The sequence below is a fragment of the Oreochromis aureus genome, linkage group 9, assembly GCF_013358895.1.
Source record: "Oreochromis aureus strain Israel breed Guangdong linkage group 9, ZZ_aureus, whole genome shotgun sequence".
Lineage (NCBI taxonomy): Eukaryota > Metazoa > Chordata > Actinopteri > Cichliformes > Cichlidae > Oreochromis > Oreochromis aureus.
Window position 1 is genome coordinate 37,707,662 of NC_052950.1, and position 14,232 is coordinate 37,721,893.

The following is a 14,232-nucleotide window of genomic DNA, read 5'->3' on the forward strand; positions in this document are numbered from 1 at the left end:
TCAGCTGGAGGGCGGGTCGCCCGTCCAGCCTCAAGTGTCGTCAGCTGGAGGGCCGGAGTCGCCCGTCCAGCCTCAAGTGTCGTCAGCTGGAGGGCCGGAGTCGCCCGTCCAGCCTCAAGTGTCGTCAGCTGGAGGGCCGGAGTCGCCCGTCCAGCCTTATGCCACGTCTGCTGGTGGGTCCGTGGAGCCCACCCAGCACCACACCTCTTTAGCTGAGGGTCCTGGAAGACCCAGACAGCACATCCTTCCGTCGGCTGGCGGTCCGGGGAGGGCTGTTCAGCCGTCACCCGCATCATCATCCACGCCTGCAGCCGCAGCTTCATCCACGCCTGCAGCCGCAGCTTCATCCACGCCTGCAGCCGCAGCTTCATCCACGCCTGCAGCCGTCTCGCTGCCCTCAGGTTCCGCAGCCGTCTCGCTGCCCTCAGGTTCCGCAGCCGCTCCGCCTTCGTCTAGCCCAGCTTCTGCTTCTGCTTCTGCTCCGCCTCCGTCTGGCCCAGCTTCGGCTCCGCCTCCATCTGGCCCAGCTCGTCCTGCTCCGCCTCGCCTCTGCCGGCCGCTTTCCAGGCCTCTAAGTTTGCATCATGGCCGTCGGGGCGACCTCCGGACCTGCTCAGTGGCGCCACTACCTTCCCAGTGGTCGGCCTCCTGATTCGTTCGCCGCCGCCGTTGCGGATGCACGGTCGGCCTCCAGAAAAGTGTTTGCCTATCGTCACTGTTGCTGTGTGCATGGCGGCCCCTGAACTGTTTTGGCTTTTGTGTCGTCGGCCTCCGGGCCGGCCTCCTGAACTGTTGAGCGATGGGCTTTTGTGTCGTCGGCCTCCGGGCCGGCCTCCGGATCTAGGTGTTTTTGATGTCTTGACGCCTATTCCGTTTGGGACTGTTCTGTGCTCCTGTGCCCTTTTTGTTTTGGTCTTGGTCCCTCCGTCCTGGACCCCCGCCGCCCGCCCTGGTTGGGTTGTTTTGGTTTTCTGTGTCTCTGGTTTTCGGGTTTGGGCTGTCTGGAGCCAGCCCTTAGAGGGGGGGTACTGTTACGGTCCTGAGTCTGTGGACTCAGTGTTTTTCTGTTTGTATTAAGTTTTCCTTGATTTCATGATGTGTTTTGATTTCTGTTGTTAGTATCCCTAGTTCCTTGGCATTTCTTGTGTTCTAGTTCTTAGGTTGTGGTTCTGTTACTTCTGTTCAGTTTCCTGTTTTACTTTGAAAGTCTGTGTACTATGTCAGTGTGTTGAGTTTTGCCTCCCTTGTCTTGTGATGTCTGATGAGTCCCAGCTGTGCTCTCCTCCTGTTTCACATTCCCTAATTACCTCAGTATGTATTTAAGCCCTGTGTTTTTCCCTGCCTGTTGTTGCGTCCTCCACATTGGTTGTGTGTGTTCTCATTGTCGTCTACCGTCAGCATCTCCGGTCTAGTTAAGTTTAAGTTGTTGTTTATGTAATGCCAAGCGTGATTCTCCAGCAAATAAAGCTGCCGTTTAAGTTCACGTTTTGTCTCCGAGTCCTGCACGTGGGTCCAGCCACTGACAGCCACACAACTCACCGTGACAGAGTTAATAGAGTGGCAGACACTAAACGCTTGTGTTTCTGTCTTGATGACATTGTGTACTGCCACATTTAAGTTATGTCCAAGGGACTTCCGGATGTGCTTCGCCGTGTGAAGACGTCCGTGCGGAGGCTCCGTGTAAAAGTAGTCAAAAATAGTAATATCGCCAGTTTGCTACCATTTTGAGGAAGCTCGTTTAATACGATTCGTGCTTTGGAGTGAACGAGTGCGCTCACGGGGCAATTTATGACCGAAAATGTCCAACCGACAGACTCGTGCCGGCGAGAAAAGTTGCGCGGATAGCAACCCTGCCGCCGCAGCTAGCAAAGCTAATGCTAGCCCAGCACACGCCGACAACATACCTCAGTGGGCCCAAGACATGATGTCCGAGATCAAGAAAACGAATGCTGGGATCACAAAATACAGAGAGGAGATGAAAACCGAGATCATGAGATGCAAAGAAGAAATAGAAAAAGGAAGAAAAGAGTCCAAAGCCGAGATGGAGAAGTGGGCTAAGAGTGTGGAAGATAACACTAAAGCTCAGTTTGAGTTGCTACGTGAGGAGGTGAGGCTGGTAAGCGAGACGACCATCAGTTTGGGTAACGAGATGGAAGCGCGGAAAAAAGAAGTGGATGACACGCTGAGCGACCAGTCTGACAGTATAACCAGCATGGAGCGAAATTGAAAGAAATGGAGAAGGAGATGCTGAAGCTGAGGAGACGGAGTGAGGACCTTGAGGCGAGATCACGACGCAACAACATACGCATCGTGGGGGTAAGAGAAGGGGCTGAGACAGGCAAGAAGCCGCCGGAGTTCATAGCTGGACTGCTGAAAGAAAAGCTGGGGCTATCAGTGACACCGACGCTTGACCCGAGCACACGAACACTCGGCGCGAGGCGAGATGGAGCCGGGCTCCACCGAGAGAGCGTTCGTGGTGAGATGCCACTACTATACAGAGAAGGAGGAGATACTGAAGAAGGCGAGGGAAATGGAGAGAACGCCAGAAGGTCGGAATGGACGGATTCACATCTTCCCAGACTACACCCAGGAAGTAAACAACAAGAGAGCAGCCTTCAAAGAAGCAAGGAGCCTCCTGCGCACTTGCGTGGGGGTCAGATATGGGCTCCGTTACCCGGCAACGCTGGTGATTACACCAGAAGGAGGACAAACGAAAACCTTCGAGAGCCCAAAGGACGCCATGGAGTTCATCAAGAAGACACTGAATCCCGGGTGAAGTATATGGGCTGGTCTGAGTTTGGCTAAGTATAAGGGCTGCACTGGTGTAGGGACTTAAATGTCTCAGGAAAGATATTGTTGATTGGATTTTACAATAGTGACAAAGTAATATCTCATTTTATTGTTTTATATTTGAATATTTTATTTAAGAAATACTGTGGCCCTGCTTCATACTACTTACACATTATTTTTGTATTACTGTATTTTGTTTTCAAAGATCTTTTGCTACAAGCTTCCCTACTGTTTTTTTTGTTTTGTTTTGTTTTGTTTTTTTTTTTTTCCCTCCTTTTAGGAGGTGAGTAGATTGGAGGGTGATATTATATTTTTAGAACCATGGGATATTTTTGCGAGCCGCACACGGTAGGCTTGGCGTGTAGGAGATGGTGGACCCGGTTGGCCACGAGAGTGCTTGTTAAAGAGCACTGTGTTTGGGTTCATGTTCATATATGCAATGTGTTGTGTGTTACTTGTGTATGTGTGTGTGTTGCTTCCCGTTTTTCCCAGACACCGCCCCTTTATTTTTCTGTTTTGCTGCCAGATCTTCAGGGTGTGATCCAGATAGTGGACGGCATAGGAGTGTAGTGGGCATGTTGGGCTGTGGACTCCTGGCATGGCACCAAACATGGATGTGAGCAGAATGGGCACAAATTTGATGAGCTGGAGCGTGAGGGCGATCAATAAACCGGCTAAGCGGAGTAAGATCTTTTCCCATTTAAGAGACCAGGGAGCAGAGATAGTATATTTGCAAGAGACACATTTGTTAAACAGGGACCATCTCAAGCTGTGTAGGGGGGGATTCAACCAGATCTATCATTCAAATTTTGATAGTAAGAGTCGAGGAGTGGCCATCCTCATACACAGGAATGTACAATTCATAGAAACAACTGCCATAAAAGACAAACATGGTCGATACGTTATTGTAGCTGGGAAATTATTCAATATGCCAGTGGTGTTGGCAAATGTATACGCACCCAATTGGGATAATGTTCAATTTTTTGAAGATTTGTTTTCATTACTACCTAATTTGGACACACATAATTTGATTTTGGGGGGAGACTTGAATTGTGTCCTAGATTTAACTCTGGACCACTCTAGCCCAACACCTAGTGTGCTAAGTAGATCTGCTCAATGCGTTAACTCCTTTTGTAAAACATATGGTATATTCGATCCATGGAGATATGCAAATCCGACTACCAGACAGTACTCCTTTTATTCCCCACCGCACCAAACTTATACTAGAATTGATTATCTTTTGTTAGACAATAAATTGACCCCTATGGTAATGAATGTAGAATACCCTGGTATAGTACTATCTGACCATAGCCCGGTCACACTGACACTTAAATTCCCTGACTATACACCACCTCAGAGGATGTGGCGTCTTAATAGTAGATTATTGGCTGATGATGATTTTAAAGAATTCATTAATTCGCAAATAGTTTTTTTCTTGGATCTTAATGATACTCCTGATATAAGCAGTGGCACTTTATGGGAGTCATTAAAAGCGTATATACGCGGACAAATCATTTCATACAGTGCTGGTGAAAGGAAAAGAAAAATGAAACGTACCACAGAATTAATGAAAGCAATAAAAGAAGTTGACCTGGCAAATTCTATGACTCCATCTGAGGAGTTGTATAGAAAAAGGATTTTGCTTCAGACTGAATATGACATCCTGACAAGTCAGCGTGAGGAGGATTTATATCTTAGGTCAAGACAAGATCTCTATGAACATGGTGAGCGCGCTGGTAAACTCCTGAGCTACCAGCTAAAACAATCAGCAGCTGCTGGTATGATAGTAGAGATAGGAGATAATGTGGGTAATAAAATTATAGATCAGAAGGGTATTAACAATCAATTTAAATCTTTTTATGAGGACTTGTATACCTCAGAAATAAATGATAGGGACCGAGTGAAGAATTTTTTTGACAACCTTGAAATACCACCACTAGAGGCAGCAGATAGAGATAGGTTAGAGGGACCCATATCTGCCACGGAGATAGACAAAGCAATTCGGAATATGAAGACAGGAAAAGCGCCGGGCCCTGATGGGTACCCAAGTGAGTTTTATAAAACATTTGCTCCCAAACTGATACCCTTGCTTTGCAGAGTATTTAAGGAAGTTCTTGATAAAAAAGCTCTGCCCCAAACAATGTCACAGGCCTTGATCTCTGTACTCCTTAAGAAGAATAAGGACCCACTTAAATGTGAGTCTTATCGCCCAGTAAGTTTACTTGGATGTGATTATAAAATACTGACCAAAGTACTGGCAGCTAGAATTGAGCTTGTTATAAGTAAGATAATACATCCTGATCAGACGGGGTTTGTTGCAGGTAGACAACTCTCCAGCAGTCTCCGCCGTCTGTTCAATGTAGTATATACTGCTGAAGATAACATTATGCCGGAGGTTGTGATATCCCTAGATGCCCACAAAGCCTTCGATAGAATAGAGTATTACTATCTATTTACGGCCCTCGAGAGATTCGGCTTTGGTCCAACATTTTGCTCGTGGATTAAAATAATTTATTCGAGCCACCAGGCTATGGTAAGAACAAATAATATCATATCTGAACCCTTCTCTCTATTCCGGGGAACGAGACAGGGGTGCCCTTTGTCGCCCCTGCTCTTTGATGTGGCACTTGAACCCCTTGCGATAATGCTAAGACAGGCTGCTGAATTGGTAGGGATACAAAGGGGGACACAAACCCATAGGCTGTCCTTATATGCTGACGATCTCCTCCTTTTCCTGTCAAACCCTGCCATTAGTATCCCGGTGGCCCTTGGTATTATCAAAGATTTTGGGAGGGTGTCGGGCTATAAAATTAATTTAGACAAAAGTGTTCTTTTCCCCATTAATAAACAGGCGAGGAAACTCTCTTTCCGGGCCTATCCCTTTGCAATACATAAGGATAAATTTACATATTTAGGTGTTGATGTAACTAGTAAATATAAAGATTTACTGGACAATAACTTTAAAGTCACACTGGACAAAGCAAAATTAGATATGGAAAGGTGGGCATCGCTCCCCTTATCATTAGCAGGGAAGATAAATTCTGTTAAAATGAATATAATGCCACGGTTCCTTTATTTATTTCAGACGATACCAATTTTCATTCCTAAATCATTTTTTAAGGAATTGAACAAATGTACATCTGCCTTTATTTGGAAAAAAACAGTCCCCAGGATAAGAAGAGAGTTTCTTGAGAGACAGAAAGAAGAGGGAGGCCTGGCTCTGCCGAACTATATGCACTATTATTTTGCTGCCAATATACATAAGTTGAGAGAGTTAGATGAGGATGAAACCCCAATATGGGTTCATATGGAAAGGTATGTCTCTAGCCCAGTGTCCCTGCGCTCCCTGGTCTGCGCTCCTCTACCCTTGAGCAAACATCTTTACACAAACAACCCGGTGGTATCTAATTCTTTGAAAATTTGGACTCAATTCAGATCACATTTCAAAAACAGAAACGCCCTCCTATCTGCTCCCATCTATGGAAATCACTTGTTTCCCCAGCCCTCGGGGGAACAGCCTTTAGGGAATGGCATAGAGCTGGGGTGGAATGTGTCAAACATCTGTTTAAAAATGGTACTTTTATGTCTGCTGCTCAACTTTAAAAGGACTATGGAATCTCCTCCAAGACTAATTACTTTAGATATTTCCAGGTTCGGGACTTTGTGAAAAAGTCATTCAGCCCCTCCCTCGAGCTTCCACAAAGCGGATGGATAGACGAGCTGATGGACACAGATCCGACTGCTAAGGGGACAATCTCCACGCTATATGCAAATATTCAGAAGGTGGCTTCCCCCTCCCTGGACAATGTAAGAAGGAAATGGGAGGAAGAATTGGGGCTGGACATTTCAGAGGTTGACTGGGGAGGGGCAGTGGATCTAGTACACTCTGCTTCTGTATGTGTACGACACGGATTGATACAGTTCAAGGTGTTACACAGACTCCACTGGTCAAGGGAGAAACTGGCAAGAGTGTACCAGGGGGCCGATCCGACCTGCCCCAGATGTAAACAGGTGCCAGCCAACTTATGCCACATGTTCTGGTCTTGTTCCAGGCTGAAAGACTTTTGGGCTAACATCTTTAGAACATTCTCCTTCATTTATAATAAAGATATGGAACCACTGCCTCTGACAGCCATCTTTGGTGTGGCACCGAGGGAAACTCAACTAACAGCCTCTCAGAGGAAGGCAATAGCATTCACCTCATTGTTGGCTAGGAGACTGATTCTATTTAACTGGATAAAGGCAACACCGCCATCCCATAAACGCTGGGTGGAAGAGGTGATGGCACACCTCAAATTGGAACATCTCAGATTTACTATACAGGGCAACACCAAGAAATTCTTTAAGGTCTGGCAGCCTTTCATTTCCTATTTTGAAGATGAGTTTCCGTCTACTCCATAACTGGCAACTTTTTACCCCCCCCCCCCCTTTTTTTCTTTTTTTTTTTTTTCTTTTTTTTCTTTTTTCTTTTTCCCCCCTTTCTTTCTGTCTGGGTACAGTTTTGTCTTACATTGTGTTGTAGGACTTGAGTTCGAGTTTTTCTGTATGGATGATATGCTTTTTGAAAACTCAATAAAAACACTTTGATTATTATTAAGTTATGTCCAAAACAATTTAGCACTTTAATGCACTTTAGAACAGCACGCAGCAACACTACACATGCGCAAGAGGAGGGTGGTATGGGGTCTTCACACACCCCCGTTCTCTGCTGGCCATCGGGACGGGGGGCTAGGGGAGGAGGTGTTGGCCATCCGATTGGGATGTGCGCACACGGGTGTTCACTGTTCATAGACATAAACTACACCTTTCTTGGCTGCTACCTCAAAGCACATTGTGCGCTGTCGGTCCTGCGTGCTGCACAACAACATTCAATATTTAGTATTTACTGCTGTTTACACTTAGCTAGATTAATGCGATGGTATTGTGTTTATTATGTTCCTCTGTTGTTGTTGTTTTTGCTTGTTTTGTCTTCTTTTTCTCTCAACAGGTGATCCAGGAGATTATTTTTCTTTCTCTTTTTAAGTGCCCTTTTTCACTGTCGCTCTTCCCTTCTGTTTTTCTTTTCCTTCGTCTTTCTTTCTCCCTTTCCTATCCCCCACTCATGTCTGTCCCGTCTGTAACAACTGAAAATAAAATAAAATAAATAATAACAACAAAGGTCGATCAAATGGACCAATACGGCAAGGCCGTAATGATCCACTTGGTAAAGTAAATCCATTGGGTATCCTTGTTGGTCTTCAGACAAAAAAACAAAAAACAATTTAGCCATGGCCAGTAGAGAGTTCTTAAAGTGCTTATAATATTTCTCTTCCATGATGCCTCACTCCTCGATGCGCTCTTGGAAGTTCCTCAGCAAGCACTGAAGCTGTGTGATCATTGGGAAAACAAATGGTTTCAAGATTTTGCTTTTTGCTTTTAATTCCCAGTTTTCATTGACATTGTGAGCTGTGATGCTCATATAAGACACCGTGCTTAAAGTTGAGCTCATATCAGTGGTCAACACAAATATGGTAGCTGCTTGTAGGTCCATGGACTTTGGTGTAGAAATCTGGTGTGGCAGTTTTTGAAAAACATTTCCGTCTTGGAAGCACGTATTTCTTGTCAAAGGTTTTCAGCAACTCGACTAATGAATTCTTTTTTCACTGTATGAAACGGCATCATTCCCTTTGATAGATATAAAGATGCAGCCAGTTTTCACCGTGTCCACCTGGGGCTGCCCTTTTAATGTGTAACTGTTTTAGTAAAAGGACTTAGAATATTGTGCTGGTGAAAAGCTTTTCCAGGGCTTGTTGATTGAGTTGCAGAAGCTGGTGATAGTCTAATAGTGGTGTGCGATACTCCGTATTTTTGTATCGATCCAATACCAAGTAAATACAGGCCAATATCGCTGATACCAATACTGATACTGATACTTTTCAATAAATAAGGTGGATGTGTCATTGAATTGCTAAATCACAATTAATTTTCATGACCTTAAGTATTTTTTGTGATGTTTCCTTTTTTTATTATTAAATAGTTAAAACCCAGGACATAATTAGGAGAAATAATGTATTTATAATTAAATTTAAAAAATGCTTTATTATTGTGGCAGGTTGTGGTCTGCGATGCCCTGCAGGTGAGATGGACTCACCTTCACGGCATCTACAATCATGCCTCGTGGGCTTAAAACCTGTGCGCTGCTTGTGCTGTTTGCTGTTGTTTTTGGTGTTCATGTGTACAGCTGGCAGCAGGAGAGCTGCAGCCATTGAATGTACTGTTGCAGCAACCGTGTGATTACTGTAAGGGTGGACACCACGTGGTGCGCGGGGATCCTGCCCCGCCCGAGGGCGGCGTGCTGTCTGCTTCAGCCTTCTCCAACAGAGGCCGGCACGCTGCATTGACCTGCGTGCCGGCCGTCTGCCAGCTGCCTGTGAGCCCCGGCTCACATCCACGCCTGCTGCGCCGCTACTGTTTGCCACATGGGTGGCCACCAGACCAGCTCCAGGGCTTCCGCTGGAGGCGCCGCCAGAGTGGACACTTCCCCGTCGCTGGGCTGGGTCATGGGGCGCCGATGGTCTGGGCCGATTATCTCGCCTGCTCACGGAGTGGGGAGTAGGTAGGTTAGGCCGGATGACTCCCCGGCCTGAAGCAGGTGATGAGGGTATGTGGCGGGGCATGTTTGCGATGCCTCTGCAGGTTTGGTGGTGGTGATGTGTATGGCTGGCAGCGGTAGAGCTGCAGCCGTTGAATGTACTGTTACAGATACCATGTGATTTTTTTTGTTAGAATAAATGATGCTGCGAAACATGAAAATGCCATCGGGTCTGCCGGGCTGGCGAACCTTTTTTTTTTTCTTTTTTTTCGAAAAATCTTAAGTGCATGCAAACCAGTAAACAAATTAAAACAAATACTGTTGATAAACTATAATACAAAAATTACAATTAAAATTCTCAACAACAAAAACAACTGGTAAAAATATAATTAATATATAAACAACTTGACAACCCCCAAAGTGTCTAAGTCACGTGACGTGACAGCGCAACACCGAAACATAAGATTGGGGGAGCAAAGTGTGCCTGCTCTTCACTGACACAGGAGCGGCGAGTCCAGTGTTTCGGTGTTTCGTCTTTGCCGAAAGCACAGCGCAGCATTGCAAACAAGCAGAACTCAAAGTAAAGAATCGATCTCACCAGGCTAGTATCGATCTGATACCGATGCCAACTTGGTATCAATACTGTCGATATTTGGATCGATCCACCCACCTCTATAGTCTAGCATAGTCAGCTGGATGGTGGATACGTAAATGCTAATGCAAGTTAGTAGCATTTGAGTCCTTTGCTCGCACTATACGTCAGCACAAGTGGCACAGCGCTTTGGTTACATCCTTAGGTTTAAGTCTTTCATCTAGTTTAACACCAAAGAAATCCCAAATTGGCGACTTGATATTTTTTTTTGACAATTAGCTCATCCATATGTGGACTTTTTCCTGTGTATTAACCGTGCAAATGAGTCTGTGCATGATTACATTGCGCCGTACATTCTCAGTGGTACGACTAAAAAAAAGTAGTGGGGTGGGTTTCAATAATCGATTTTCTGATTAAAATGGATTTTAGTTTGAATAATGCGATATTGATTAATTAAATACTGAACTGATTTTTAAATATAGATATATTTTGCCAGAAAAGCCAGGAGCTCCCAAAACTATTTCAACAACCACTAAGCAACTAAAATGGCAAATGAGAGCAGGTAAACAGATTTCACAAAGACGTAAACACACTAATGTGTTCAAACGAAAACGCATTTTTTTCTCTCCGTTTTGGCCTCCCGTCCACAGAGAGATGGCGTTTTCCCCAAAGGAAAACACAGCGTTTTGAAAACGCTCTGGAAAACGCATACATTTGAACACAGTGCTTTCGCATGGCAGTGTGGACAGTGAAAACTGAGACTTAAGAAAATGATGATGCATTTTATTCGTGTGATGCAGTCATGTGACCAATTAAACTAAGAATAGCGGAGGACATTATACAGCAGTTGTTTTGTTTAAAAGACTAATATCAGTTTGTACATGCTCCAAACCGGTACTTTTGATATGGTGCCCTTGCTTAAACAGTACTTGAACCGGTGCTTGAACCGGTGCTTAAAAAATGGAGAACAAAAACTTTGACCAAAAACCTCTTATGTTTTTATTTTTAGCAGTCTCTTTTTTTTTTTGCAAAATGATAACCAAGTTAGCATTTTCTGTTGATACAACATGAAGGGAGTATCTGCCATCAAACAAAAAGACAGCCGCATGTAACTACAACGTGTTTGCTAATTTGCCTTGCATGCATTAATTTAATAACGTAGTTAGCCTACTTAACGTAAATTACACACAAACAACATTAAGCTACTCACCCAGAGAAGAACGGCTGCTGCTGCCATCATCATCATCATGCTACACTGGCAGGGCTAGGGCCAGGACTCTCCTCTTCAGGTTCTTGGGGGTTTTTGCTAACTCTGGGTCTGATAACAGACACTACACTCGCAATAGATGTGCTCAGTGTGAGGTCTCGCAGCAAGCTATCAAGTACGGTGCATTTCTCTGCTTTTAAAAATGCGTCGCCAGGTGTTTCATCAGATTTGAGGTGTTACCTCCTTTGACAGTATCACCTTAAAGCACTTGTTGCAGGCTGCTGAGTTTGCATCTTTTGCTGTGAAGTACAGCCAGACTTTTGACCGCTTCGCCTTGGGCATTTTTAATCTGTAGCTCTGCTCTAAAAGAACGTACGTACCTGGCCCCGCCTACTATCCTTGGAAAGGTAAAATGATCGGCTAGAATCTAAAGTGTATGACATCTCAGGAAAAATAACACCGAAATGTGCACTGCTTTTCGGTCTGGTTACTACTGTTTGTGTCAGAACCGGTGCCATAATGGCATCCCTACTCTTTCGAGGATGCCAACGTTCACATTTTGGACAGAGAGGACAGATGGTTTGAAACAGGAGTGAAAGAAGCCATTTATGTCCACTGTGAGCGACCATCTTTGAACAGAGGCGGTCGCTTATGACACCAACTGTCTGCCATCTATAATCCAGTTTTGAGATCCCTTCCCAGACGCCTTAATGCCGACTCACACCCTGGGCCATCTGACCTCAGGAAATCACATGATAGGGTGGGGCTAGGTTTCACAATGAGCTCACCCGAAACCCTGGCTGATTGTGACCCACACCCATTTTCACACCTTACTCATGCGATTAGGTAGAAGATCATCACGGGGTCCTTTTATTCCTCTTTGGGGGGAAACTCCCACGGGGTTTAAATCTGAGACTCTCCACCATTTGACACTAGAACTGAAGAAGCTTCTCGGATGAGAGGTGAAACGTCTTCAAGCAACCTAAAGAAGTACGGACGCTTTTCTTTCCAAGCTCCTTAGACAACAGGATTTTGAACTTTATCGTGACAGGTTTATGTGGAAAATAAACAAGCTGACGGCGGAGTCACACAATGGTTTCACTAACAGTGGTTTTGCTAACGAAAGTACGCATAAAAACATTTATTTGTCCATCCATAGTGTGGTTATTTTAACCTCATACAACCTGGACATCACAATTTGGATTGTGTACACCAAAATTAAAAAAACATTTGCTCTACAAAGGCCTGATATCAACTTAAAGTACACTATACTGCCACTTTTCTATCATGTCCTCCTATGTGGATCTCATTTTTCTCAGAAACAAAAGTCAGATAAAAGAAATAATTAGGTAATTCTTTGTTTTTGCATTCTTTAGGTCCCAATCAGCACAAATAGCAAAGAGAAATTGAAAATGCATGCTATGAAAGAGTGTCTTAGGAGGTTAAATAAAAGAGGAAGAGAGAACTTCAAGAGATTGATATAGCCTCTACAGCGACCATCAAATCGATTAAAAAATATTGCCGTGAACAGCTGATTTTGCATAGAATATGAAACAGATGTTTTAATATTGTCATAACTTACACTGTCTTTGTGTCTTTGTTTAGAAACAGAGCGACACAGATGGATCCACTTCTCAACCCTGTCGTCGCTGTGGTGGTGGGAAAGCGTTTCATTGTGACCTTTGTGGAAAAACTTTCAATCATCCAGATAGCCTAAAACTACATCAACGTAGACACACTGGAGACAACATGAATTACTGCAAAGAGTGTGGGAAAGGCTTCCCCACATCAAGTGAATTAAAAAAACATTATGTTTATCACAGTGGCGTTAAAAAGCACATCTGTGACCAGTGTGGTTCATCTTTCTTCACTGCAAATCAGCTTAAAGAGCATAAAAGAGTCCACACAGGAGAGAAACCATATAAGTGCAGACACTGTGACAAAAGCTTCTCACTTTCAGGCCATCGTAATGTTCATGAACTTACACACATTGAAGGGAACTTCAGCTGTGACCAGTGTGACAAGACCTTCAAGAATCTCAGTTCATACTCTGCACACAAACGATCCCACGCTGCAAATAAACAGTTTCACTGTTACCAATGTGCAAAAACGTTCACTTCATTATCTTCTCTGTGCAAACATCAGCATGATCATGCATGACTGAAATCAATGGATCACAATGAATCTGAAGAAAAAGAAAGATCCCCTTCAGGTTTCAGGGTCAGACTTAAAATCTCGAGATCAGGCTCTACAGAGTTCAGCTGGATTCTCCTATAAAAAGAGTGTCAGCTGATGTCACACTTGGATGAGGTAGCTCTGATTTGGACCTGCAATGAATAATCCTGAATCTTAAATTTAGAAGTTGCAATTATGGATATATAGATCTACTTAATTTTTCTTTGATAAATGTTGATGCTCTCTTTTAAAACCCACCTTGTTTTATTGTAATTTTATGTGTTATCTTTTCAAACTTTAATCTTAAATCCCTTTCTCCCAAAACCGCAAATAATTTCACACTAGTTGCTCTTACAGCACCCAATACAAACTTAATTGTCAACCAGCTTTGAAACAAAAGCTCCTTTGACTTAATGTCCAGAAAAAAGAATCTCAAGCTAAACTGGCAATGGGCTGTACTTCCATGTAGTACTAGTTTGTACCAGAAGATTGAGCAGTGAGTGTAATTTTTATTTAATCAGGCAAAGAACACATTCTTATTCACAGTGGCAGCAAAGAATTGTTAAGGTTAGCTGATGTGCAGCACATATCAGGACCATTGAAACGATCACAAAGACAATTTGTACTTAATTTAAATTCTATCAAACCTCTGCTTTTGGGTCCTCCTTTCACTTTAGTGTCTTTACTGTATCCTTTAAATCCACGTGTTGTTTAGTCAATGCATTTTGAGCTGCATGTTTTGCAGCTGTTTTCTTGTTGGGTCTAGTTTGTATTGTGAAACAGTGATACTGTTAAAGCATTTGTTATATTTGATTAACTCCGTGTAAAGTTTATTTTATAAAACAGTTTGATGTAAAAAATAAAGAAATGGTCTGACAACAAGTAGTTTGAGCCATG

General features: G+C 43.8%; 1 protein-coding gene across 1 annotated transcript in view; it reads left to right on the forward strand.

Annotated features, from left to right (window-relative positions):
• LOC116318427 (zinc finger protein 99-like) overlaps positions 1-14,232 on the forward strand; it is a 29,976-nt gene extending 15,744 nt beyond the window's left edge. The window contains exon 3 of the mRNA XM_039617747.1: positions 12,766-14,232. Within this exon, the coding sequence (XP_039473681.1) occupies positions 12,766-13,320 (555 nt within the window). The 3' untranslated portion in view covers positions 13,321-14,232. The remainder of the gene's footprint in view (positions 1-12,765) is intronic.